The following is a 26,717-nucleotide window of genomic DNA, read 5'->3' on the forward strand; positions in this document are numbered from 1 at the left end:
TTCAGTGTGATTATGTTATTTATCTGAAACACAGTTAGGCTTATATATTTCTGTTGTGTTCCATTTGAGAGCCACCCCTCAATTTTCCTTATTTATTTCTTTATAAGAATGTAAAATATTAACATGGTTCTAAAAGTCAAATCTATACAAAAAGAAGTGTATTGCCCTCTAGCTAGTCCTTTTATCCCATTTGCCTTCATTTGATCCTTTCAATTCCATTCTTTTAATCTCATTAGTTTCTGGTTATTCTTTCTGTCTGTCCGTTTGCATAAACATATACACATATATTTTCTCATTTTCCGTTCTTTTATATACAAAATATAACATACTATACTCTGTTGACTTTGCTTCTTCTACTTAAAAATATATGCTAAAACCACTTAATTCCCAGAAATCTTTCTCATTTCATTTACAGCTGAATAATTCCCCATCATATGGCTGTTTCATAGTTTATTCAACCAGCCTCCTGTATATGGGCATTTAGGTGGTTTCCAATATTTAGCTATTACAAATAAGGACTTCTTTCTACCTTTTTTGTTCAATTCTGTCTCCCTCTTTATGTGTGTCTTGTTCCTGGCAGCACACCCAGGAGGATTTACAGCAACTGAGGTCAGAGTTGGATGCAGTTTCTATGAAATGTGACAGCTTTCTCCATCAGTCTCCATCTAGTTCAAGTGTCCCAACTCTGCGCTCAGAACTGAATCTTCTGGTGGAGAAGATGGACCATGTCTATGGTCTCTCTACTGTATATCTGAATAAGTGAGTGAGCTGAGGTTTTGGGTCCAAGGGCGATATTTTCCATTGGGATAAGAAAGAGAAAGGCTTAGAGTGTTTCATGAATAATAGAGAGAGATTATAGATCCTGAAGAGCATGTACTGATAATGAGAGGTCTTGGCTTTAGTTCCTGGTAACATTAAGTAGGTTCATTTGGACTGCAGTGTAGAAGTGCCAGTGATACGGATGGGGAATTAATTTGCAGTGTTAGGACTATGATTTACCTCACTTCTGTTTGATTAAATATTTCTGAAAATAATACTTAATGGCATGAAGAGAAAGGAAGAGAAACTAAAGAATAAAAAGAAAAGTTTTTAGTTGAACTAGGTATTAGACTTTGAAGGTCTTCCCTTTTCCCACCCATCTCTACCCATGACCTTGAAGAGTAGCACATCTTAAACTCTTCATAGTGTTAAATGGGTTTCTGGCTTCATGCCTTTCCTCCATGAGTCCACCACGTGTATGCATGTTCCAGTGCCACTTAGAACTTTATTTTGAATTGGCTTAAATTGGCAACATAAAAACCATGTTTACTTGTTTTCAGAAAACCCTGTCAATATTTAAAAATGGTGGCATTGATTTTGGTCATTTTGTTTTATGAACCTCTCTATAGCACTCCAGGGATATAACCCTGGCTCCTAAAATTCATGCGTTAATGAGGGAATGTGTATTTGTCCCCATAGGTTAAAGACAGTTGATGTTATAGTACGTAGCATACAGGATGCCGAACTCTTGGTCAAAGGTTATGAGATTAAGCTGAGTCAAGAAGAAGCAGTACTGGCAGATCTCTCAGCTCTGGAGGCCCATCGGTCGACATTACGGGTGAGTTGCTCTGAGTTTCTTAGGAGGCTGACTTAACATATTCATCGCTTTGGGTTAGCAGAGAAATGCAGTTTTGGATGGCATGACACTGGTTTAAATTAGCATTTGAATAAGGCAGAATGCCATATTAAACATATTTTAATATGTTTTCGAAGAAGAAGGGACTGAGAAGTATGTCTAGCTAGAAAGGCAAGAGAAAGGACTATGTTTTTCTATTTATTTTTTCCCTTTTCACCTTAATAAAATCATGGCTTAATTGGATACAGTCAGTGGTTGTGCCGTAAGTTTATAAATCACTTAGCTGTTATCTAATTTGATTCTTACAAGTCACTCTGTGAGGTGGACAGAAGAGATTTTTATTTCCATTTACAGATGAGAAAACCAAAACTTAGTCTGGCTAAATGACTTATCTTGGTTTCATATGTTATAAGTGGGGAAGCCAGGTTTCAAACACAAGTACTATGCACATTTCTCCATAGAGTACTGCCTGTCCTTGACATCCCAGTGTGTATCAGGAAAGCAGAGACCATGACATGTGGAGGCAGTCCTGCCACAAACATTCCAGGGCACCATCACAGATACCATGTGGAATTAGCTGTAGACCGTGTCCTTGTTTCCTACCTTAGACTGACTCCTTTTTAGCATGGAAAGTACATAGCCTGTTTCTGTACTTATGTTTCCATAGCACTGGTTTAGTGATGTGAAGGACAAGAATTCAGTGTTTTCAGTCCTGGATGAGGAAATTGCCAAGGCCAAGGCAGTGGCAGAGCAGATGAGTCGTCTGACGCCAGAGCGAAACCTGGATTTGGAGCGCTATCAGGAAAAAGGCTCCCAGCTGCAGGAGCGTTGGCACCGAGTCTTTGCCCAACTCGAGATTCAGTGAGTGGTGGCCCCACCTTTTTCTCCTATCAGAGTTCAGGGACTAGGTCTTAAACAAAAACAGAGTTATATCTGTACGTTTATATTTAAAGGTCGAAATGTATAGGGAGAGGTGGAAATTTAAAAACCACCTAAATTCTGGACAAGGTAAGTGACAGAAAGGTGAGACCCGCAATCCCAAAGCAGATGTAATGCCTCTCCTGTGTCCCAGGTCTTTTCTAGTTAAGACGTTGATGTCAGTGGCTTCCTGGAATGTAGACTTGAAAGGTCACTTCTCAAGGACAAAAACCTATACTCTAGTTCTTGTTTTATTAGCTTTGTATCCAAATATGAGCCATTTTTTCATGATGGGGCTTTACAGAATTTCTTGCTTTCATCTCATTTGCTAATTCAGTAATTTTTCATCTCTGTTGCTAGAGGTCCTGCTTCTAATGACAGATATAAATAGGAAGGATAGAAACTGTACCTTTTGGAGGCTAAGCTGGTTAGGGAAATTTGTAGGGAGAGGAGCTTAACAGCTCATGTAGGTTTTCATTCTAATTGGAGTACTATCACAAAGCTGGTTAGACCAAGAGAAGTCTAACCAGGAAGTAACAGGAAATAATGACTGTTTTTCACTTCTCTCCCCTCTCTGCCCTGAGAAATTATAGTGATTCATAAATCATAGCTGTGCTATACTGACAGATACTCTCATCAGGGAATAGAACTGTACAGCCAATACTGACTTATTGGTCACCCCGGTAATTCTTGGCAACGTAGGTGAAAAGCTTGACAAGGATTATTGTGGGATGCTAGACTACAAGGCAGCATCCAGGGCTAGCAGGTCACAACTGGTTTCTACTCACTTTTTCGACCATAGGGTGCTGATACATGCATAGGTCTCACTCAGCCTTGCATCGCTGTTCCCCGTAGATAAAGATGGATCATTTGTGGTCAAGCCCAACTGGACACATGAGTTAAAGAGGGAATTACCTCATTTACTTTAATGTATTTGTACCAAGGTATCTGATAGCAGTTTCCCTTTGTTCTTCTAGCCAATCTGAACTAGAAAGTATCCAGGAAGTTCTGGGAGATTACCGAGCCTGCCATGGAACTCTCATCAAGTGGATTGAGGAAACCACTGCCCAGCAGGAAATGATGAAGCCAGGCCAGGCAGAGGATAGCAGAGTGCTTTCGGAGCAGCTCAGTCAGCAGACAGTGAGTGTGGTATTAGCTCTGGAGGGAAGAGTTAGAAATTTAAATTTTCTTTATCATAAAAGAAAATGATGTACTAGCAATTAAAGCTTCCTCCAAATGGAAGATATTCCAAGTTCCCTTTTCTTAGCGTGGTTTGAACAGGATGTTCCCAAGATACTGGCTTTGCATTTAGACTAGAGAACCTGTAAGGTACCTTCAGTTCTGAGTTTCTGTAACTGTATTGAAACCACTAGATGGACAGATTAAAATTGTCTTTATTTTGTTTCTTTAGATTACATTTCATTTTACTAGGATTAGATACGGGGTTTTGAAAACCAAGGGAAAATTCTAAGTAGATGAAAATGATTTTTTTTTTTTGAAAATGATTCATTTTAAGCATTTTTGTTGTTGGCGTTTTGTTTTGTTTTGTTTAGCATTATGGTTAAGAGTATGAGGCCAGGCGCGGTGGCTCACACCTGTAATCCCAGCACTTTGGGAGGCCGAGGCGGGTGGATCACGGGGTCAGGAGATAGAGACCATCCTGACTAACATGGTGAAACCCCGTTTCTACTAAAAATACAAAAAATTAGCTGGGCGTGGTCCTGTAGTCCCAGCTACTCGGGAGACTGAGGCAGGAGAATGGTGTGAACCCAGGAGGCGGAGCTTGCAGTGAGCTGAGATCACGCCACTGCACTCCAGCCTGGGCAACAGAGTGAGACTCCGTCTCAAAAAAAAAAGTATGAGATCTGGAGTTGTATTGCCTGGATTCCAATCCTGGCTCACTTATCTGCTATAAGCCTTTGAAGAAGTTATTTAGCCTCGCAGTGTTCTACTTCCTTATCAATAAAATGGACATAGTTTGTTATTTATTTAACCTTATGAGATTATTGTTGCTAGGATTAACTGAAGTGATACGTATAAAATACTTAGAATAGTAGTTCTCAAAGTGTGGACCCCAAATTAGCAGCATCCATATCACCTGGGGACATGTTAGGAATGCAGGTTCTTGGATCCAGCACAGTGGCTCCTGCCTGTAATTGCAGCACTGTGGGAGGCTGAGGCAGGGGGATCACTTGAGGATAGGAGTTTGAGACCAGCCTGGTTAAGCAAGCGAGAACTTGTCTCTACAAAAGATTAAAAAGACAAAAAAGTACAAATTTGTGAACCCAAACCCACTGAACCGGAAACTCTGGAGGTGAGGCCCCACAGTATGTGTTTTAACCACCCTTTCCAGCAATTCTGATGCAGCTAAGATTTGAAAACTACTGCCTTAGAACATAGTAAATATTCAGCTGTTTCAATGGTGGTAATGGCAATGATAATGTTGTGATATTTTGCTTCCTAGGCTCTATTTGCAGAAATTGAGAGAAATCAGACAAAACTGGATCAATGTCAAAAGTTTTCCCAGCAGTACTCTACTATTGTAAAGGTAACTTTACCACATCCCAAAAAGAACATGAATCATCACCAGCTCAGGAAAACCTACATCTTCACTGTAGGTTCTATTTCTGGACAAATTAAGCAGAGTTCTTATGCTAGAAGCTGGCCTGATCCTTCAGTTAAGCAGATGTATATTTCCTGCAACCCCATGTTTGGGGTTGCTTGAAGAAGTAGTAGATGTTGGCTGTGATTTGAGGAATCTCCATTTGCACGATGTAGGCCTTTTAAACTTAACATGGCAAAAACAGAATGTTTGAGTTTTCTTCTTAAATATGCTTCTTACTTGTCTTTCCTATCTCGGAAATAATATTGCCTTTTTTTTGTAGTTGCTGAGGCAAAAAACCCAGGAGTCATCCTAAACTCTTCTCTTTGCCTTCAGCTTTATATTCTCCGTTGGCTGTGTCTTCAGGCATGTCCCAAATCTGACTACCTGTCATTATCTCCCCTATATTTCCCTAGTTCACATTCCAGTGAACAATCTTCTACTGAAGACTACTACAGTACCCTCTGAGCTGGTCTCTTGCTTCTGCTGTGGCCCCACAGGCTGTTTTCCCACACAGTAGCCAAAATCGCCTTTTAGAACATATTGCATGTCACTGAATCTTAGACTCCATTGATTACAAGCTACACCATAATTTTCTGCATGCCAAAAGAGGAAAGAAGAANAACCCAGGAGTCATCCTAAACTCTTCTCTTTGCCTTAAGCTTTATATTCTCCGTTGGGTGTGTCTTCAGGCATGTCCCAAATCTGACTACCTGTCATTATCTCCCCCTATATTTCCCTAGTTCACATTCCAGTGAACAATCTTCTACTGAAGACTACTACAGTACCCTCTGAGCTGGTCTCTTGCTTCTGCTGTGGCCCCCACAGGCTGTTTTCCCACACAGTAGCCAAAATCGCCTTTTTAGAACATATTGCATGTCACTGAATCTTAGACTCCATTGATTACAAGCTACACCATAATTTTCTGCATGCCAAAAAGAGGAAAGAAGAAGAAACTCTGCCAATTATGTGACATGCCATTGATTCTAAGATATATTCCAATTTGAAAGACTAAAATGTGGAGAAAATGTGTACCTTAGCATAGATGAAATATGGTAAATAAGATCATGTGAATAAAAGTCATAATAAAATTCTAAATCCTTACATGGTTTGTAAGGCCGTGAATGATTTAGCTCTCCCCTATTTCTCTTAGAACATCTTTAAAGAAAAATGACTTGAGACCAGGTGTGGTGGCTTATACCTATAATCCTAGCATTTTAGGAGGCCAAAGCAAGAGGGTTACTTGATTCCAGAAGTTTGAGACCAGCCTGGGCAACACATCAAGATCCCATAATTACAAAAAATTTTTAAAATTAGCTGGGTGTAGTGGTGTGCACCTGTAGTCCCAGGTCCTCAAGAGGCTGAGGTGGGAGGATCACTTGAGCCTGAGACATTGAGGCTATTGAGCCATGATTGTGTCGCTGCACTCCAACCTGGGCAACTCTGTCTCCAAAAAAAAAGAAAAAAAATAACTTGAGATTATTGTATATTTATTTGTTTATTCTGTGACACTTACTAGAATATAAGTTCCAAGGGAGCAAAGTTTTTCCTGACTTGTTTCTCAGTATGTGTGTGTAGCACTCAAAACAATGACAAGTACATAGAAGATGCTTAACAAATACTTTTGAATGAAGGCATTCCTTTAGTTAATAACAGAACACTCACTGTAAGAAAGAGTTGAGTTCAGACCCTTCACCATTTTCCAGGCTTACTTTGAGTATGCGCTTAGCGTATGTTTCTGTTACTATATCTATAAAATGAGAACAATAATACCTCACTGAGTGATTGCAAAGATTAAACGAGATAATGTATACATAGGACCATGCCTCAAACTTAAAGTGCACTCATAAGTGGTAGCAACTGCTTTGATTATAATTATTTTAATGTTGCTACTACTGTTTTTTATGGATTCCTTTACAAATTCATTCCTTGTTTTCCTTGTACTCAGAGTTTTTTTAAGTAGACAGCAGAAGGACGTTTTAGGCAAAGGAACTGCATAATCCCAGGCAGAGAAGAATGAAAATACTTGATTATAGAGGAAATAGAGAGTATTCTGGTATAGCTAGAAGACACAGTAAGGAGCAGTGACTATCGAAGATGAGCAGTGAGATTGGGGCCAACCCATGACAGGCCTTGTTTCATTGTTTTGGCTTTGTCTTCTATTCTTGCTTCTCAAAGTGTTACCTTTGAACCAGTAGCATCAGTATCGCCTGGGAACTTATTAGAAATGTAGAATCTCAGACCTGCTGAATCAGATTGTGCGTTTTAATAAGATCCCCATGTAATTTATATGCATGTTGGTGTTTGAAAAGCTCTATTCTAGATCACTGAAAGCTTTTTAAGGAGAAGAATGATGTGGTCATCTTTGGGTTTTAGAAAAAGTATTCTGGTGGAACAATAGAGAATAGATTGAGATGAGACTAGAAGCAGTGAAAGTACATAAGAGGCTACTGCACTCATAAGGCTACTTCATGTGAGAGAAGAAGCGAGTAGACTAGGGCAGAGCTTGCATGGTTGCAGAGGAAGTGGCAGAATAGTATGGTAAAATGACAACACTGGTTTAGGGATTAGAAAACTAAGATTCTAATCTTGACTCTGTTACTTACCCACTTTGTTAATTAGGGAAATTCACATCCCCTCTCTGGGTTTCACTTTCCCTACAGATGAGATGAAAGGGTTGGTCAGACTGCATGCAACTAAGGCGTCAGCAAACTGTGACCCACAGGCCAAATCTTGTCCACACACCTGTTTTTGTATGGCCAATGAGAAAAGGTTGAAAAGAAAATCAAAAGAATAATATTTTATGATGTGAAAACTATATGAACTTCAGTTTTCAGTGTTCATAAGTAAAGTTTTATTCTAACAACCACACTCTTTCATCTATATATTGCCTATGGCTGCTTTCACTTATAATGAGAGAGAGAGTATGGCCTGATATTTTCTGCCTGGCCTTTTACAGGAAAAGTTTGCTAACCTCCAGCCTGAGTGGTCACCAAAATGCTTCCAGCAATAAAAAGCTATGATTTATTACATGATGTATGTGAATTATAAAACCCTGAGTAACTGTAGTGAAATTCATCCTTTCCTAGGACTATGAATTGCAACTGATGACATACAAGGCCTTTGTGGAATCGCCGCGGAAATCCCCTGGCAAGCGCCGTCGCGTGCTTTCCTCTTCAGATGCCATCACTCAAGAGGTGAGAGGGTGGCAAAAGGAAATACACCACTGTCTTCCCTTAAGGAAAGATTCATTTGCCTGGGCCTTATATTTTGATTTAGGGCTCACTTTTCTGGTGAACATGTGACTCCATGAACATTTCCTCTTATTTTCAACTATTTACATTTCATTTTCTGGCAGATGATTTATTTAAATTGTTCTTTTGAACCACAGTTCATGGACTTAAGGACTCGCTACACGGCATTGGTGACTTTAACAACTCAGCACGTGAAATACATCAGTGATGCACTCCGGCGTCTGGAGGAGGAGGAGGTGAGGACAATTGGGTCCAAAATTATCTTGAAAGTGCAGTAAAACAGCTTAGCCAGCATGGTGGTGTGTGCCCATAGTCTCTGGTACCCAGGAGGCTGAGGTGGGAAGATCACTTGAGCCTAGGAGTTTGAGTCCAGCCTGGGTGACATAGGGAAATCCCCTCTCTACAAAAAATGTTTAAAAATTATCTGGGCATGGTGGCACATGCCTGTGGTCCCAGTTACTTGGGAGGCTGAAGTGGAAGGATCACTGGGCCTGGGAAATTGAGGCTGCAGTGACCCATGATTGTGCTACTGCACTCCATCCGGGGCAATAGGCTGTCTCAAAAAAAAAAGCCCAAAATATCCCATGTACCCCATAAATATATACACCTACTATGTACCCACAAAAATTAAAAATTTTTTTAAAACCAGCAAAAAATTATATATGTTATATGTGTAAGATATATTATACAATTAAATTGTTATATAATATTTGAGAGACGAGGAAGTTAGAATACTATGTATAATTATGATTTCATTAAAAACAAAACTATACTACAAAGACGTAATAAGGCATAGAAAGAAGTTTATAGGCATTTATACCAAATTTCTGTGGAAATAAGATTAAATTACATAATTATGTATTTTAGACTTGTTTGAATTTATTGTAATGAGCATGTCATCTTTTTGTAATTATAAAAATCTTCTGTCTTTGTAAAATAAGTTTCTGCATATTCAGTCTCTCTTATAAAAGAAAAGCTGTTAAAACATTAACCATACCATCTTTTGCTTTTTAAATTAGCAAGACTTTCTTTATATCCATACCTACATAATATAATCTCAGTAGGCTTCAGTCTCTTCTCCTCTTCTTACAGATTCACCTGTAAACCTAAGAATTATGAAAATGAGTAAGATGCTATATGTGAAGAGATTTTTTTAAAAATCATTAAATAATTATTGAGTGCCTATTATATTTGTTTGTATTTTTCAGAAAGGTATTAAACCTAGGTATAACAAATTCAGCTCACAAACACCTGTAAGCAATACTGTAGCCTGGCTAAATTATACTTGGGGTTATTTTCACAGCCTACTTATTTAGGTAACTTTTGTGTCTGTTTTTAGGAAGACTTCATTTAAGAAAATCTGAAGTCATGCCAACCTAATAAAAGACATTGCTAGAATATTGATTTTCTATTTCCTATTCTAGAAAGTGGTAGAAGAGGAGAAACAAGAACATGTGGAGAAGGTTAAAGAACTTTTGGGCTGGGTGTCTACCCTAGCAAGAAATACACAAGGAAAAGCTACCTCATCCCAGACCAAAGAATCAACAGACATTGAAAAAGCTATTTTGGAACAGCAGGTGAGAATAAGGTCCATCTCTGTTTATCTGGGTAGAATAATATGTGTTAATGCATTAGGTGGAATAGTAGAAGTCACATGTGGGCCATTCCAGAAGTGATTGCTACCTAAGTAAATGTTAACTTAAAGAAATTTAAGAAGCCATCTTGTTTGTTCTTGTACCCTTTTATCAGCTGTAGCTCATTGGTGATAATTTGACCTAAGCTGCATGTTTTCTCTAGGATTAAAAAAAATTTTTTAAATACATTTTGACTGTTATTTCTTGGGTTTTGAAGCTTTTTCTCTTTATTTCTACCATGTAGGTTCTGACAGAAGAGCTGACAACAAAGAAAGAACAAGTCTCTGAAGCTATTAAAACATCACAGATCTTCTTGGCCAAGCATGGTCACAAGTGAGTATTAAATGAGAGATTATGGCACATCTGGGGCACCTGGTCTATCAGGCTAAAACTTATGGCTGTAATGAGATTTCAGACTGGAGAATTCAGGGCAGCAAGAGTCAGATTATGGGGGATCCTGTAGTTCATACTGAGGAGTTTGCATTTAATTTGTTGGCTATGGGAAGAGATTTTAAACATGATTGTGTTTTGCTTTTAAAGGTTGCTAGAACAGTTATATAAAGAAAGGACATGTAGTGAGAATAGAGGCTGAGAGGCCTGTTAAGAGGCTATTCTGATAATGTAGGCAAGAAATGACAAGGAATGGAAATGAAGAGACTAATATTCAAGAGATATTAAGGATAATGAATCTATGGGTTTGGTTACACATGAAAATTATCACATAAAGTGACAGAGATTTGAATTATTAGTGTATTAGAAAGCGTGAGGGTAGATTACTTCAAAGGGTTTTTTGGGGCTTCTCAGCCTGTTGAGGAAGCCTCAGAGAAGGAAGAGGAAAATTATGAATGATAACTCAGAACCCAAGAAAGAACAGAGTTCTAAAAAGGAGAGAAGTTCAGAAGTCAAGAAAAGTTGAGAAATATCTGTACATTTGGCAAGTTAGAAGTCTCTGGTGCCTCTGGTGACAAGTTGTGGGATGAGGTCAGATTTAGTATGGTGAGGAGTATATTGGAGGCAAGGAAGGTGAAACAGAACTGCTCTTTCAACAAGCCAGGACATAGGAGAGGAAAAATGTAATAGAGTCAATATTTAAAAATGGAATATATGATCAAGAAGGTTTTGTTTTCTTAAAAGCTACAATGGACTTAACTATGTTTTGGAGTAAGTCGCAAGGACAAAGGGGAGGAAATAATTAGAGAAAGGTCCACGTGGACATGCAAGAGGATGAAACTCATTGATCATTAGAAAGTACAACCTTAAACAGGAAATTGGGACCACTTTTTTTCTGAGGTGGAGATGAGGGAAAAGAGATTAAGAAAGGTAGGGATAGAGGTAAATTTGTTAGGACTGAAGCCAGGAAGTAGGAGAATTAGTGCCCAGTGGTCTGTATATTCTCTTTGAAATAGGCAGAAAGGTTTGTTGAAAGGATGGTGCCCAGGAGAAAGGAAGAAGAACTTGGCTGGAAATTTACAAGAGGATTGTCAGGAAATATTGTGGCCCAGTTGAGATTGGAAACCAGTTGGCTCTCTCTGTGTGGTTGTGGAATTTTTTTTTTCCCTCTAACTGGATTTACCTAGCAGCCTTAGTGTAGGAGCAGAAGAGACTGATGGTTTGATTGAAGGGGGTTGGGCATTTATCAGGTTAGTGAGTGGAGAGTGCAAGGATAATGGTAGGGAACTGATCAAGAATGTGGATTGTGGGGTCTGGCCTCTGTAGAAAAGAAACTTAATAGAGAGGACTGATAGAATAAGAGGAAATGGAGGTGTTAAGGAAGGCTTAGGACATATCCATGAGTTGATGGATAGTTCCCATTTGAATCAACAGAGTTCATTCTAAGAAACAATCTGGAATGAAAAAAGAAAGTTGCAGGATTCATCAGATTCAAGAGGTGGTAACCTTTGGGAAGAAAGGGAAAGGAATGGACTCGGTGACAAATATACAGTGGGCTTTAATTATATCTGTAATGTCTTATTTCTTAGAAAAGGGGTCTAAAGTGGCCAGGTGCGGTGGCTCATGCCTATAATCCCAGTGATTTGGGAGGCTGAGGCAGGAGAATCACCTGAGGTCAGGAGTTTGAGACCAGCCTGGCCAACATGGTGAAACCCCGTCTCTACTAAAATTACAAAAATTAGCTCAGTGTGGTGGCGGGCACCTGTAATCCCAGCTACTCGGGAGGCTGAGGCAGGGGAATCACTTGAACCCGGGAAGTGGAGGTTGCAGTAAGCCAAGACCGCACCACTGCACTTAAACCTGGGCGACAGAGCGAGACTTCATCTCAAAAAAAAAAAAAGAAAAAGAAAAGGGCCTAAAGCACATATGTAAAATAGTAAATCGTGAAATGAAAGCTGGGTAGCTAGATAACAGGTAAATGAGAATTTGTTATATTCTTCTGCCTGTTTAAGTATTTTATTTTAAAAAGAAAATAGGTATAGAAGGAGTAAAGAAAGATAAAACTGGAAGGTAGAGTTATAATCATATAGTGGATTATTGAAGTCTAAGATTTCAGAAGCAGAATAATTTCAGATGATAGAAGGGTCTAAGTTTGACATTTGTAGGTGGGGCTAAAGTGGAGATGAGGTCATTTGAACTACAAGCATGGGGTGGACATAGCACTGACATCACCAAGAACCGTGACTTGATCTGAGATAGACAGAAAAACTGAGTGAAATGCCAAAGTCTCCCATGAATATGGAAGAAGATCATCCATCCAAGATGAAGAAGTAGTAATTTTGAAGCAATAGAGCAGAGTTTGGAGATTGTTTTTTTTTTTCCCCTAAAAAAGCTTTAATGCTTCATCTTCCAGGCTCTCAGAAAAAGAGAAGAAACAAATATCTGAGCAAGTGAATGCCCTAAACCAGGCTTACCATGACCTTTGTGATGGTTCTGCAAATCAGCTTCAGCAGCTTCAGAGCCAGTTGGCTCACCAGACAGAACAAAAGGTACTTTTAGTTTTCATCTCCAAATATTGGGTGGATACCTTTTGAATGGTATGAAAGCAGCTTTGCTGATTCAGAGTCATGATCACTAGCTTTCCATGACCAATGTGACTTAATTTTTAACCTCACCTTAGCAGCCATGTGTCTTGTGTTTCTTTACTGGGGTTCCATGATGTGTTGGTCAGTCAAAAGCACTAGAAGACACAGTTAACCCTTTAGACCTGGTTCACTTTTTTTGTCTTATGCCATTTTGTGGCAGACAGCAGTTGAGGAGAACATAAATTCTGTGTTGTATATGATCACAGGGCAGTAAGATACTCCCTTGTGGCATTGTCACACGAAAGTTGATAGCCAAGAGTTCTGGATATTGGAAAGAAAAACCTGTGAACGTCTTCCCTCCATACTAAGGCAATGAGAAATATTAAGTTCCAAAGCAAACTAGTAGAGTAGTTTCACTGACTAAGACGCTGGTTCCCCTCACCCATAGTCATCTCATCATGTGGCATCTTTACCAGTTCCCCTCCATGTTCATTTCCTGGACCATATGAAAGTTGTCATATTTCCTGCTGGTTGTCCTAAGTTCTTCCTGGATACCTGTGCGTGTGTGTACACTTACCATATTATATACATGTGTCTCTGGGATATATATGTGTGTTTGCCTGCTTATTTCCTATGTTGTGAAGCAATGGCCAACTTATGTGGGGCAGGCCAAAATTAAGCTCATGTGATAGTCAAATTTGGTCCAGATGATGCTCAAAATGATATTCAGACAAAGCATGTCTTGATTCTGGTCCTTGGATATAAATTTTGTGCAACAGGAGCTGGAGTTGTAAAGACCACAAGACAGAACCAGCAATGATTTGATGGTGTATTTCCAAAAACAAAGTGCTGGTGTAACATTCTCCATTTAAGGTAGCCCACTTCCAATGGCTTGTTGCTTCACCATATAAGGGAGTATGTGAAAAGTTTTAACAATTGCTTGCTGAGAACATCCAGTTCTCATTTGAAAGGTTAAAAAAGGGGGGGAAAGGAAAGAAAGAAAAAAAGGAAGACAAGCTGCTGAGCATCACTACATTGAGCATGATGTGTCTCCTGTACTGTTTGCGTGTTTCCTGTGAAGTATTGTTCTGATTAACTGACATCCTTGCTTACAAGTTTCACTAACCCTTTGGAGTTTAAGCACAAATGCACAAAGGGAAAAGAGGACGACCTGTTTGGGGTTCTTTTTTGCAAAAACAAATAGTCGCATGCTGGACGCTAACACCAAGCTTACACTGTGTGTGTGATACGGCTGAGCTGCTCCATAAGGCTCTATCTTTTATCTGCCTGAGGCGTGCCCTGCAACTCTGGTAAGTAGAAGCCTTTTATGTTTTCTTTCCTCCTCTCCTTCTATCTCTTAATGCTTGTTTAGGTCAGAATGTCCATGTTTGGTAGGATAGAAATGAGTTTCTCTGGATTTTTTCCCAGCTGAGTGTTTCCTGCCTATTCTCCAATTATGAGGGTGTTGGAAGTAACATTGTAGACTTTTCTCTTTGGCTAGACTCCAGGCATTTCTTCAGTGTCAGCATTTTTGAGACTCCATGAACCTCACAAAAGAAATGAAAAGTTCTCAGAGGAATGTTTTTCTTTGTCATATTGTCTCTTCTGAATAGTCTTTCATGAATTTTCTAAAAGGAATTTTCAGGTATCTTGAAATTTTCAGGTATCACATTCCAGTGAACTTTTCCTTCAATTTCTTTAAAACAGACACATAGGGAATTTGCATAATATATATATTTAAATTATACAGATTGAACTTTCTCTTCTTGGTCAGAAAACAAGGAGATAGGGAATAAATAATACTTTAGTGTAGAGAAGTCTGTCAGTTATTCCATTGATTGAATACATATGTAGAAATGGAGATGAGAACCAAATATACTGTTCTTTCATTTGCTGTCCGTACTGTATTCTTATTGTGTGCACGTCATCAAGCTTGAAATCCTCAGTGCATGTTTCTAAAATCTGAGGGGAAATGGTTTAATGATTTTAAGGGTTTCCTTATTATTTATCCATATTCGTCCCATGTTTATTGAATGACAGCTACTGCTCCTAGACCTTCATGGGCAATGGATCAGCTCTTATGGAACTTACTCACTGAGGTAAAATGGAATGCTATTATTTAGAAGGCAGGGAAGTAATTGGAAACTGCTTCTACAAGATCCTCCATCAGTAAGGTAGAGAGTTAAATAAGTAATCAGAAAGTAGCTCTGACCAAAGAGGGACAGATAAAATTATATACAGAAAATGAAAATAATGAACATAAACAAGAGCTGAAAAGTTGGAGAGTAATAAAAATGATGAAGTGTTGTTAAGTGGTTAAACACTTAAATAATTTAAAATCTGAATGTATTATTCTGTGATAAAAGATCTCAAAATGAGAATTCTTTAGGAGCTCTTTCTAGGATTTGCAAGGGTAGTTTTGACAGTGTATATGCCTTATTCACTGACCTTAGGACCTAACTCCTGTGTTAAGATGTGACTCTACTGTACTTGTCTTTTATAGTTTTCTGGGTCTGACTGTGGGAGGGCATACAAGATTTAAAGTCAGACCTTGATTTATTTCTGGAACTTACTAGTTTTGTGACCTTGGACAAGTTACCTAAACTCTGTGCCTCATTTTCATTTCTTCAAACTAAAGATTCAAACAATTGTTTTCATAGGACACTGTGAGAATTAAATGTCAGTGTTCAATAGATCTAATAATAAGTGACAGCTGTAGTCATGGTTATTGTGCTACCCATTCTAGCCTGGACCAGAAGAAAAGTTACTAGTGGTTCCGTAGGCAAGTGGTTCCCCGATCTGTTTCTTCCTTGTCTTGCTACTTCCAAGTCCTAGAACTAATTTAGTTTAGAGCCATTGCCTTGGGAGAAGCTAGCATTGTCCAAGAATACGAGTATCCCAGTTGCTAAAATACTTTCTTGAGTAGTATACACAGGCCTGTTTACTGGGATGCACAATTGTTCTGGAGCTATTGGACTGCATAAATCTCTCTTATTCTGTGGACCAGTCCTGCTATGCTCATCAGCAGGGAATTGCTACTTCCAGAGTCTTCTGTGTGGTTTACAACAGCAAAAACTTGTTTTATGGGGTTGAATTCTCACTTTGGGGGAACTGTTATGCGTCTGTAAGAAACTTTATGATGATTTGGTCTTAAAAATAAGATTAAATTCTATCACTTTCACTGCTTGCCACCCTGTAGAGCTTGTCACTCAGATATGCTTAATGCCACTATCTCTCAAGTGATCTAGGAACTTCTGGTCTAGTAAACATTCTACAGTGTAGAAAAACTCTTTTTTAGTATTAACACTGGGTAGCTTGCTTCAGAATATTTCCTACATGTTGGGGCTTATCCCATGCTGGGTTTTTCTTGTGGTCAATTTTATATACTATAGTTCTTTTTTTTTTTTTTTTTTTTTTGAGACAGAGTCTCACTCTGTCACCCAGGCTGGAATGCAATGGTAAAATCTCAGCTCACTGCAACCCTCCACCTCCCGGGTTCAAGCAATTCTCCTGCTTCAGCCTCCTAAGTAGCTGGGATTACAGGCAGGCACCACCAAGCCCAACTAATTTTTGTATTTTTAGTAGAGACGGGGTTTTCACCAGGTTGGTCAGGCTGGTCTCGAACTCCTGACCTCATGATCTGCCCGCCTCAGGCAGATTATAGGCATGAGCCACCATGCCTGGCCTAAATACTATAGTTCTTTGAATGACTCCTTTCAATAGTTGTGCTTTGCCATTGGCTCTGATTCAGTTTTCTTTTCCTTTTTTTTTTTTTCTTTAGGATTGCAGAGCAGTTGCTGGGGTGATTGACCTAGGCACAGTGGAGATATTTCCTATCTTCAAAGCCATGCAAAAGGGCCTCCTTGACCAAGACACAGGCCTTGTGCTTCTGGAATCTCAGGTTATCATGTCTGGCCTCATTGTCCCCGAGACTGGTGAAAACCTCTCTTTGGAGGAGGGCCTAGCCAGAAACCTCATTAATCCCCAGATGTACCAGGAGCTCCGGGAGCTACAGGATGCCCTGGCCTTAATAAGCAGGCTTACTGAGAGCAGAGGCCTTCTTTCTGTGGTGGAAGCAATTGAGAAGAGAATAATCAGTGAGAGAGTTGGACTGAAAATCTTAGAAGCTCACCTGGCAACTGGAGGTTTCAGTCTTTCCCCTAGTGAGAACTGTATTAACCTGGAAGAGGCTTTTCATCAAGGCCTCATTTCTGCATGGCTTCATTCAGTATTAGAGTCTCATCTTAGAACATCCAAGAATTTGATAGACCCTAACACAGCTGAGAAAATTGGTTTGCTGGATCTGATGCAACGATGTATTGTCCACCAGGAATCAGGATTCAAATTGCTGCCTGTCAAACAATTGGCAGGGGGGATGGTGAGCTTGAAATCAGGCCGGAAGGTTAGCATTTTCCGTGCAGTTCAGGAAGGGCTGATAGATAGGCAGGTCACTGTCCGGTTGCTGGAAGCTCAGCTTTTTGCTGGTGGCATAGTAGATCCAAGAACAGGACACAGACTTACAGTGGAAGAGGCTGTAAGACATAATTTGATTGACCAAGATATGGCCTGTGGTATCCTCATAAGGCAGCTTCAGACAGGAGGCATCATAGACACTGTCACGGGGCAAAGGCTAACAATAGATGAAGCAGTGAGCAATGATCTAGTAGCTGCTAAGATCGCCCTTGTGATTCTGGAGTCCCTCTGGTCATTCATGGGTTTGCTGTGGCCTGAATCTGGAGAGATCCTCCCAATTACAGATGCCCTAGAACAAGGTATTGTGTCTACTGAACTAGCACATAAAATCCTTAGTAACCGACAGCATATTAAGGCTCTGTTTCTACCAGCAACCACAGAGATTTTGTCCTGGAAGAAAGCAATAGAAAGTGGTATCCTGGACAGAGATCTTGCCAATAACTTAAAATTGATTTGTATACCTGATGTGATGCCCCACATGCAACTAGCAGACTCTGCAGAACAAAATATTAATCCTGGAGCAGCAGTTCTACCGTGCACCAAGAGCCAACCTAAGGCCATAGCAAGCAAGAGTGAGAATCTGTTGTTCCAGCTGATGACTCACAGCTATATTAATGTACAAAATGGACAGAGGCTGCTTCTGTTAGATAAAGAGTTGATGGGGATACTAACATCCAGAGATGAGTATCAAACAAGTCCTCCAGAAGCGGTTGAAATTGGGCATCAAAGGCAAAAAACTCCTGAGGGATTGCAAGAGTCAGCTAATGTGAAAATCTCAGGAACTTTCAGTGATGAGTGGACTGTGAAGCTGCCTGAGTTCCAGTTTTCTTCTCAGAACAAAGAATATCCCAATCAGGAAGATTGCACTACAGAAAAAGGCAAAAAGACCACTGTAGAAACAGAAGATTCTTCTGTAGAGAACCCTGAAGAGGATCTGTTTGTAGAACAAAAAGAGAGAAATTCAAATGTTGACTCTTTGAAGGTAATAAATAAAGTCAAATTAGAGGTACAAAGGCAGTTGATATATACCAAAAGGGAAGACCAAACAGCAGTGTCTATCAAAGAAAATGCCAGCAGGGGACACCTCCTGACTGTACCTTCTGCGGAGGCGGAAGGTGTGCTGTTGGTGGTTGACAAAGATCTTTTTTCTGTTGAAACACCAAAGAAAGAACATCAGCCTCTCAGAAACACTTCCTTTACATGTCAGAATGAACAAGCACACACTCTTGAGACTGAATATATTCGTGATGAAACTGGAGGATCTCACATAAAACCCCAAAGCAAAAAGTCAGAAGTTCAGGTAAAGAAAACTCTAGGTGTAAAGTTAGAACTAAAGTCTGAAACTGATGTGAACATTCATCCTCTGGACAAAAAGCAAATGCTAAAGAAAACATTTTTGGCTAAGGATGACCATAAAGAAAGTCAAGAAGCACAGAACATCGCAGGTGGTAGTATGATGATGTTAGAAAAGACTGATGAGGAAGATAATGGCAGGGAAACTTTTCTGTCCTACAGTCGTCCATAAGAATTGCTTGAAGAAGCTACCTTAAATGTATTATCTGCACAGTTACTAGATGGTGGTATCTTTCATGAACAAACAGGTCAAAAGCTCTTACTAAATGAAGCAATCTCCCGAGGCATCGTGCCAAGTCACACTGCCGTGAAGCTTATGGAGAAGCTGAACATGTTTCAGGGGTTCTTTGACTCTCAGACGTATGAGTCTTTGACAACTGAAGAAGTCATTAATGAAGGTCTGATGGATGAGAAATTATTACATAATGTCCTCATGGCAGACAAAGCTATAAGTGGTATCTTAGACCCCCGTGCCCATACACTATGCTCTGTAAAGGATGCAGTTAACGGTTCTTGACAAGGAAATAGCCACCAGAATTTTAGAGAGACAGGTGGTGACTGGTGGAATTATTGATCTGAAACGAGGCAAAAAAGTTTCAGTAACTTTGGCCTCAACTCTTGGCTTGGTGGACATTGCTAACCAGCCAGAGCTTATAAATCTGGAGAAAGCTTCCAAAGGTAGAGATGCTGAAAAAACAGTTAGAGAGAGATTAATTAGTTTACAAATGGAAACAACAGGACTTATAGACCCTGATAGTAAAGCCCCTTTAACAGTTGTGCAGTCCATTGACAGAGGTCTTTTGGAGAGAGAGGAGGCCATTCGTTTGTTGACTAAGCAGGTGCTAGATGGAGGTATCATTCACCATATATCTGGGATGAGACTTTCTGTTGATAATGCCTTCAGACATGGCTTAATTGGTGAAGAGTTAGCCAAGAAACACAAAAGAGTTGAGAACTTAAACATCCGTCAGATTTTTAATCCTGAAACAAAGGAAACTGTTTCCCTCCCTAAAGCCATAAAATTAGATCTTATTACCCCAGACCTGAAAAGAGAAATCCAGGAGGTTCAGGCCTTTACTGGAAACTTTGTGGATCTCATTTCTGGTCAGAGATTGACCTTGGCAGAAGCTAAAAAAGAAGGACTGTTAACTAATGAAGCAGTGTTGTCTCCAGGAATGATGCATGGCATTGTAGATCCCGAGAACTGCAGAATTGTCCCCTACTCAGAATTAGTCAAGAAATGTAAGATTGATATTGAATCTGGACAGAGATATCTAGAAGTAATTCCCTTCTCAGACATTAAAGATGGAGTGAGCGACAAAGTGCTTACATTGTCTCAAGCAATTCGGCTTGGAAAAGTAGACTTTGCATCTACACTGAAGGTTCTGGAAGCCCAGGCAAATACTGGTGGAATCATAGACACTGCTACTGGAAAAAGACTGACATTGGCATCAGCTTTGGAAGAGAAACTGGTGGATGAAAACATGGTCAGAATTATTGCATCTCATCAGGCATTAAATGGAGGAATTGTTGACATATTTAGTGATCAGAGAGTGACTTTAGCGGAAGCTATTGAGAAAAGACTGATCAGTCCTGAACTGGCAAATATGATCCAAATAGATACTTCAGAGTTCAGCGATCACAGGGCTCAGATTGAAAAGCAAGAGGGGATTGAAGGGTGTGCATTGCAAAATGAATCTCTAAGAAAGGATATGTTAATTGCTTGTAATCAGACTGCTGAAATGAGTTGTAATAAAGTAGAAGAGAGTGAGAGATTACTTCAAGTTGAAAATCAGTCTGCACAAGAAAAGGTTAAAGTGAGAGTTTCTGATAGGGAGCAGGCAAAAAAGAGCAGGGAAATTTCCTTAAAGGAATTTGGGTGCAAGGATCACCATAAGCCAAGAATGTCTCCAGATGCTAAAGAATTTATCAGTATCATAAATCCTCATAATCTTAAAGGTAAATCCTTGAGCCAAGTGTCATTGACACATACTTACTCTGAAGTTTGTGATTTAAACTCAAAGAAGTGGCTAGAAATAACATGGGAAATGATACAAATGAAGAGCAGAAAAAAGCAGTGACAAAAACAGAAATTATTTCTCATATGAAGCAGTCTCCCTCATGTCTAGATTCTGAAGAAATAGGAGAAAATCGAGGGGAAGTGATTTTGGAAGTACAAGAAACATATTGTGAAACATCAGGCAAATTGCCGAGTGAGCAGGTTTTGCAGCAACCAATGAATGCTGGGGTGAAAAGTAAGAGAGAGAAGAGGGAGGTGATTGTAGAAGAAAGCATCAGAACATGCAAATCAGCATTTCTTTCTGAAGAAAAGTTATATCAGGAAACTGCCATTAGAGATGAGCATGACTCCCATATAAAGAGCCAACCTAGGGAAATGACCTCAAGTGAAAAAGGGAAAGAAGCTGATACAGAAAAGGGATTTTCTGTTATTTTTAAAATTGAAGACTCTTCTTCCCAAGTGGTACCTCAAACAATTTCTGTAAAACATCTAGATGCTTTAACACTCTTCAGCTCTAAACAGGCCAGTGAAGGAAAAGTAAGCAATTTAAGTCTCTGCTTGACTTTAAAACCAGAAGAAAACTTATCCCAAGAAATTGCTTGTGGGGCCCAGAGTGAACCATTCCCTTCTATGACCCCAAGACCTGAAGGATTGCCCTACCAGGAATCAGATGGAAAAGCCCAAGTGACAGGCTCATCCCAAATTTCCAAAACAGACAAGCCTTTCCAAGGAACCACCGGACAGGAGACCAACTATCATCAAGATTCCTGTGTTACTTCTAAAACCAAGGAAACAAAGCATCTCATTTCCTCATCTAATGAATGTAAAGAAAAGTTATACCAAGAAGTATCCTTTGACCCAGCAAGAGGTCTTAAATTGGAAGAAATTACTGTTTCTAGACCAGATTCAAAAGAAGTCAGTTATCTAGAATTCTCAGACAGACCTTCATCATCAGGGCAGCAAAAGTGATGATAAACTTTGTGGAACTCTCAAATCTGAAATAGCAACACAGGAAATAACTGGAGAGAAATTTCTAGAAATGGCAAACCCTAACATTACAGGTCTACAAGCAGGATCCATTGAGGACATAGTGACTCAGAGAGGTTCTAGAGTCTTGGGATCCTTTCTTCCAGAGAAACTATTCAAAGGAGTGTCTCAGAAAGAGAATACAGGGCAACAGAATGCCATCATTAGTCCTACTGTTCCAGAGACCAGTGAAGAAAAGACAATGTCCCTAACAGTATGCTCTACAGTGAAGACAGAGAAGACACTACAGGAAAAGCTCAGAGAAAGCCCTGGCATTGAACAAACTCCCTTCATGACTGCACTTGGAGGAAAGGGAAATGGAGGTTTAAATCCAGAGCCCTTCAGAGCAACTCAAGTAAGTGGTGTGCTTTTTTTTTCCCCCTAAAGATATAATTAGTTTAATGCTAAAATTCTTAACTAGGTACAGAGTTTACATATGTATAATTGTATACCTATATACATTTTAAGGCACTAGGTGATTCTCTAAGATATAACTTAGTTTATCGTCATCTGTTTGTAACAAAGTTGTTGAAAAATTAGGCATTGGCTCTGAATGTCTTTCTGAAATCTGCAAGGGTTTTAAATAGAAACAAGCTAATAGAAATACTAGGATGATGCTACCTAAAATCGGAATAACTTTTGGAAATTTTGGTAAAATGATGCTTGTAGATTGATAGCTCTGAGCTTCTGCTCTCTAAGGAAATTAGTAAAATCACCTTTGTCTATTGATTTGAAATGACTTAAACAAAATGTTTTATTTTATCCCACTCTATATGCAGTAAAAATTGCTTCTATTTGTCTAACAAAAAACCCTGCCTGCTTCTAAAGCTGACTTACAGGAGAATGTCAGAACTGAGTCAGTTTTCTTTTTGGCTCCACAGAATGTATTTACCCGGCAACTCTGTTTAGAACATGATGAAAAGCTAGTATCCTATCTGTCTCTGTTACGGAACATTGAAATGAGGACCAGACAGATTCAGCCTTTGGAGCTAAACCTGGCAGAACTACAGGATCTGCTGTGTCAGGCCAAGGTAGGTTCCCAGAGACTTCCACCACAGACTTCAGCTTCAAGATAGGTGCCTCCATCTTCCTTGAAGATTTCAAGACTTACTAGGACCTGCTTGCACTCTATTCTAGGGTAAACAATCTCAGACCCTTGTCAGATAATTATGGGATGGGCCACATTTGGATAGATTGGATAAGATTTATAAAGGATAGACTTTAACAGACCTTGGATTTGGCTATGAATGTAATTACTACCAATTGTTTTTTTTGTTGTTGTTTTGCTTTTTTTTTTTTTGAGATGGAGCCTTGCTCTGTCGCCCAGGCTGGAGTGCAGTAGCGTGATCTCGGCTCACTGCAACCTCTGCCTCCCAGGTTCAAGCAATTATCCTGCCTCAGCCTCCCGAATAGCTGGGACTACAGGTACCTGCCACCATGCCTGGCTAATTTTTTTTTTTTTTTTTTTAAGTAGAGTTGGGGTTTCACCAGTTGCCCAGGCTGATTTCGAAGTCCTGAGCTCAGGCAAGCCACCTCCCTCGGCCTCCCAAAGTGCTAGGATTACAGGCATGTCGCACCATACCCGGCCCTACCAGTTGTTATCTGTGTGGTTTTGGATTGATTTAGGTAAATTCAAAGGCAGAGTGATTGGTTATGAAACTATTGCAGTAATTCAAGCAAGAAATGTTGGAGGCTTAAAACAGTAGATTAGATATATAAGTTAATCTCTCTTCCTAAAACTATACTGAGACATCAGGAAAAAGGGTTTTTGTGTTTTAAGCACGTAAATTCATAAAGAAAAGAGCAAGAAAGGAGAAAACGGCAGTAAAGTTTTAGAATTTAGAAAGCAGGTGGATGAGGAGGTAACTACCTTAGCAAGCTAGAGTAAACCAGATCCTCAACTTACAGTGGAGGAAGCTAAGGAAGAACCTGATTTACACTACAGAACTCCCCAAAACCTCAAAAATTGGGAGCACCAGAAAGAGATGAAAATGGATATGCAAACAGGCTTCTAATTGGTTTAAAGTCTGTTTAAGAAGCAATTAGACCTTTAGATTTTCAACTTACTTCACATAGCCTGGCAACTGCTCATGCCGTGCACTAACAGAAGACTGGATGTTCATCCTCTGAGGAAAGTAATTCAGAGTGTCTCTTGACTAGGGAGAGCAGCCATTTATTGAAGGTAAATATTCCATACAAAAATCAGTAGGATTAACTGGAAGTTCACATACATACTGAATTTTGAGCTATATCCTTGCTCCCGCTATGGTTTGACCAGCCCAAGGAGAAGGACCTAATGGTACTGATATAAGTGGTTTCCCAACTGTATGGCCCAACTCCATCACCCTCAGTGAAGACTACAGCCAGTAGAGTTTGTAGTCAGCTTTTTAGGGCATTACTGTCCACTTGAGCATCCGGAAAGCTTCTGTTACAAAAGGAGAGGCTAAAACAAAAAGAAACTTGGACAAAATAGAGACTATTTAGGAAGAAAAACATACTCAGGGCCAGTCACAGTGGCTCATGCCTATAATCCCAGCACTTTGGTAGGCCAAGACAAGAGGATTGCTTGAGCTCAGGAGTTTGAGACCATCCTGGGCAACATAGTAAGAAATTAGCCAAGCCTGGTGGTGTACACCCTAGTCCCAGCCACTCAGGAAGCTGAGGCAGGAAGATTTGCCTAAGCCCAGGAGTTTGAGGTTTCATTGAGCTATGAATGCACCACTGCACTCCAGGCTGGGAGATGGAGTAAGACCCTGTCTTAAAAAAAAAGAAAGGGCCGGGTGCGGTGGCTCACACCTGTAATCCCAGCACTTTGGGAGGTCGAGGCGGGCAGATCACGAGATCAGGAGATCGAGACCATCCTGGTGAACATGGTGAAACCCCGTCTCTACTGAAAATACAAAAAAATTAGCCAGGCGTGGTGGCGGGTGCCTGTAGTCCCAGCCTCCCTAGAAAGGGAGACTGAGGCAGGAGAATGGCGTTAACCCAGGAGGCGGCGGAGCTTGCAGTGAGCGGAGATCGCACCACTGCACTCCAGCCTGGGCGACAGAGTGAGACTCTGTCTCAAAAAAAGAAAAAAAAAAAAAAAGAAAGAAAAGTATATTCGAAAGTACTACCATTTAAAGGACAAAAAATAAAATAGATTGGAAAAATCTAACTGGAGATCTCTGAAGAACACCTGGAAACACTCATCTCACAGAAACCAAAGGAGAAGGAGTCAGTCCTAGCAACTGCCGCAGGGAGATTGAGTACAATGAGGACTAAAGGGGAGATTCAGCTCCTGAAAGTTATTGTGATTTTGAACAATTTCAGTGGAGCGATGGGATATAAACTAACTTGCAACTGGAATAAATGGGAGGTTGGAAGGTGGAAACAATTAATATAGGTCATTCTTTCCAGAAGTCTTAGGTACAGGCAAGGAATGAGGTGGGACACTACTTGAAGGAGATGGATTGAAAGGAATGTTTTGAATGGGTTTTGGACTGAGGAGAAAGAACCAATTGAAAAAGAGAACTTGAAGTTAGAAGAGAGAGGAAGTGGTAACTGATAGAACCAGTCCCCTAAAAACATAGAAAGACAGCCTTGAGAGGGAGGAAGAGTGGCTATTTCACTGAAATTGGAGGTTAAGAGTTGTCATAGGATTGGAGTCACAATGAAGACAGATTGTAGTGGTTTGCTGGTTCTCTCAATATCTAGTGTGTGGCCTTGGGTAGGATGGCTGAACCGGGGCTGAGGATGATGCACCAAAGAACTATATCAAGTTCTTCCACAGCTTATTTCTGGCTTCTGTGTTGAGGACCAGAAAATGACAGACTAGATGAGTGGGAAAGCTGGTTGGGGATAGCTTTGTGTTCTTTGGTTCCATGACCCTGGAATTTAGAGTGGAAGAGTCATCCTTTGGGTTTATTTTGTAGCACATTAATTCTGCACAGTTGCTCCTTGGAGAAAGGCATAATGACACTCTCAGAGAGGCAGTAAGTTACAGTGGAGGGAGTACACTGCACTGAGTCAGAAAACCTGAATCCAAATCCTGGCTGTACTGCTTACCAGCTGGGTGACCTTGGACACTGTTCACATTTTTTTAAAGCAATGAGACATCTCTTCTGTAAATCCAGAACAATAACGTCTACCTTGCCTACCTCATGAATTAGTGATTGCGAGAACCAAGTAAATTAATGAAAGTACATAAAAACATTTTCTAAGCCCTAAAATGTGTGTAGACATGGGGTAAGAGAGAAATGTGTTCACAGCTCATTCCCAGAGGGTTTCAAACTAGTCTTGCTTTTATAGGTAACTCCACTTTATTCCCTCAGGTATTAGACAGGGAGTTAAAGGATCTGACCACCTTGGTCAGTCAGGAATTAGAGTGTGTGAATCAAATTATCATCAGCCAACCTCAAGAAGTTCCTGCTCAACTGTTGAAGGCTCTAGAGAAAGATGCCAAGAATCTTCAGAAGTCTCTCAGTTCTGTGAGTGGCACTTGGAATTCCAGGTTACTCCACTTCCAGAATGCCGTGGAAATAGAAAAGGTAGCATTTTGCTTTTATTCATAAAAGCTCACAAAGTCTGGGTGGCTGGGAGATTTTCATAATGTGATTTGCCATTTATTTCTTAAAGTGTTAAATCAGCACATACAGCTAGAAGGCAGACTTCAAGATCTGAGAGCCTGGGTTGGCAATACCATTCTTATTCTGAACAGCAAGGCATCTAACAGTGAAACAGATGTTGACAGCCTGAACCGCTGTCTCCGACAATATGAGGTAAGCTCTCCACCCATTCTCAAGCATGTTTTCCTTGTCCTTTGAGTTGTATCAATTTTATTTTCCTGCTAGGCAAACCAGTATCCA

At 40.0% G+C, this 26,717-nt stretch overlaps 1 protein-coding gene across 1 annotated transcript; it reads left to right on the forward strand.

The window, feature by feature from the left end:
- The first annotated feature begins 584 nt into the window (after nucleotides 1–584).
- On the forward strand, nucleotides 585–26,717 carry LOC108512359 (microtubule-actin cross-linking factor 1, isoforms 1/2/3/5-like). The gene is given in 17 exon segments (XM_017847603.1): nucleotides 585–759; nucleotides 1,459–1,597; nucleotides 2,283–2,476; nucleotides 3,511–3,673; nucleotides 4,998–5,081; nucleotides 8,225–8,332; nucleotides 8,527–8,625; nucleotides 9,814–9,966; nucleotides 10,268–10,356; nucleotides 12,827–12,962; nucleotides 16,780–19,331; nucleotides 19,333–20,831; nucleotides 20,834–21,782; nucleotides 21,784–22,225; nucleotides 22,752–22,901; nucleotides 26,184–26,399; nucleotides 26,488–26,717. Coding segments are annotated over 17 exon segments (7,107 nt in total). The 5' UTR covers nucleotides 585–631; the 3' UTR covers nucleotides 26,494–26,717.

The sequence above is a fragment of the Rhinopithecus bieti genome, unplaced genomic scaffold (genome assembly GCF_001698545.2).
Source record: "Rhinopithecus bieti isolate Rb0 unplaced genomic scaffold, ASM169854v2 scaffold_30474, whole genome shotgun sequence".
Taxonomy (NCBI): Eukaryota; Metazoa; Chordata; class Mammalia; order Primates; family Cercopithecidae; genus Rhinopithecus; species Rhinopithecus bieti.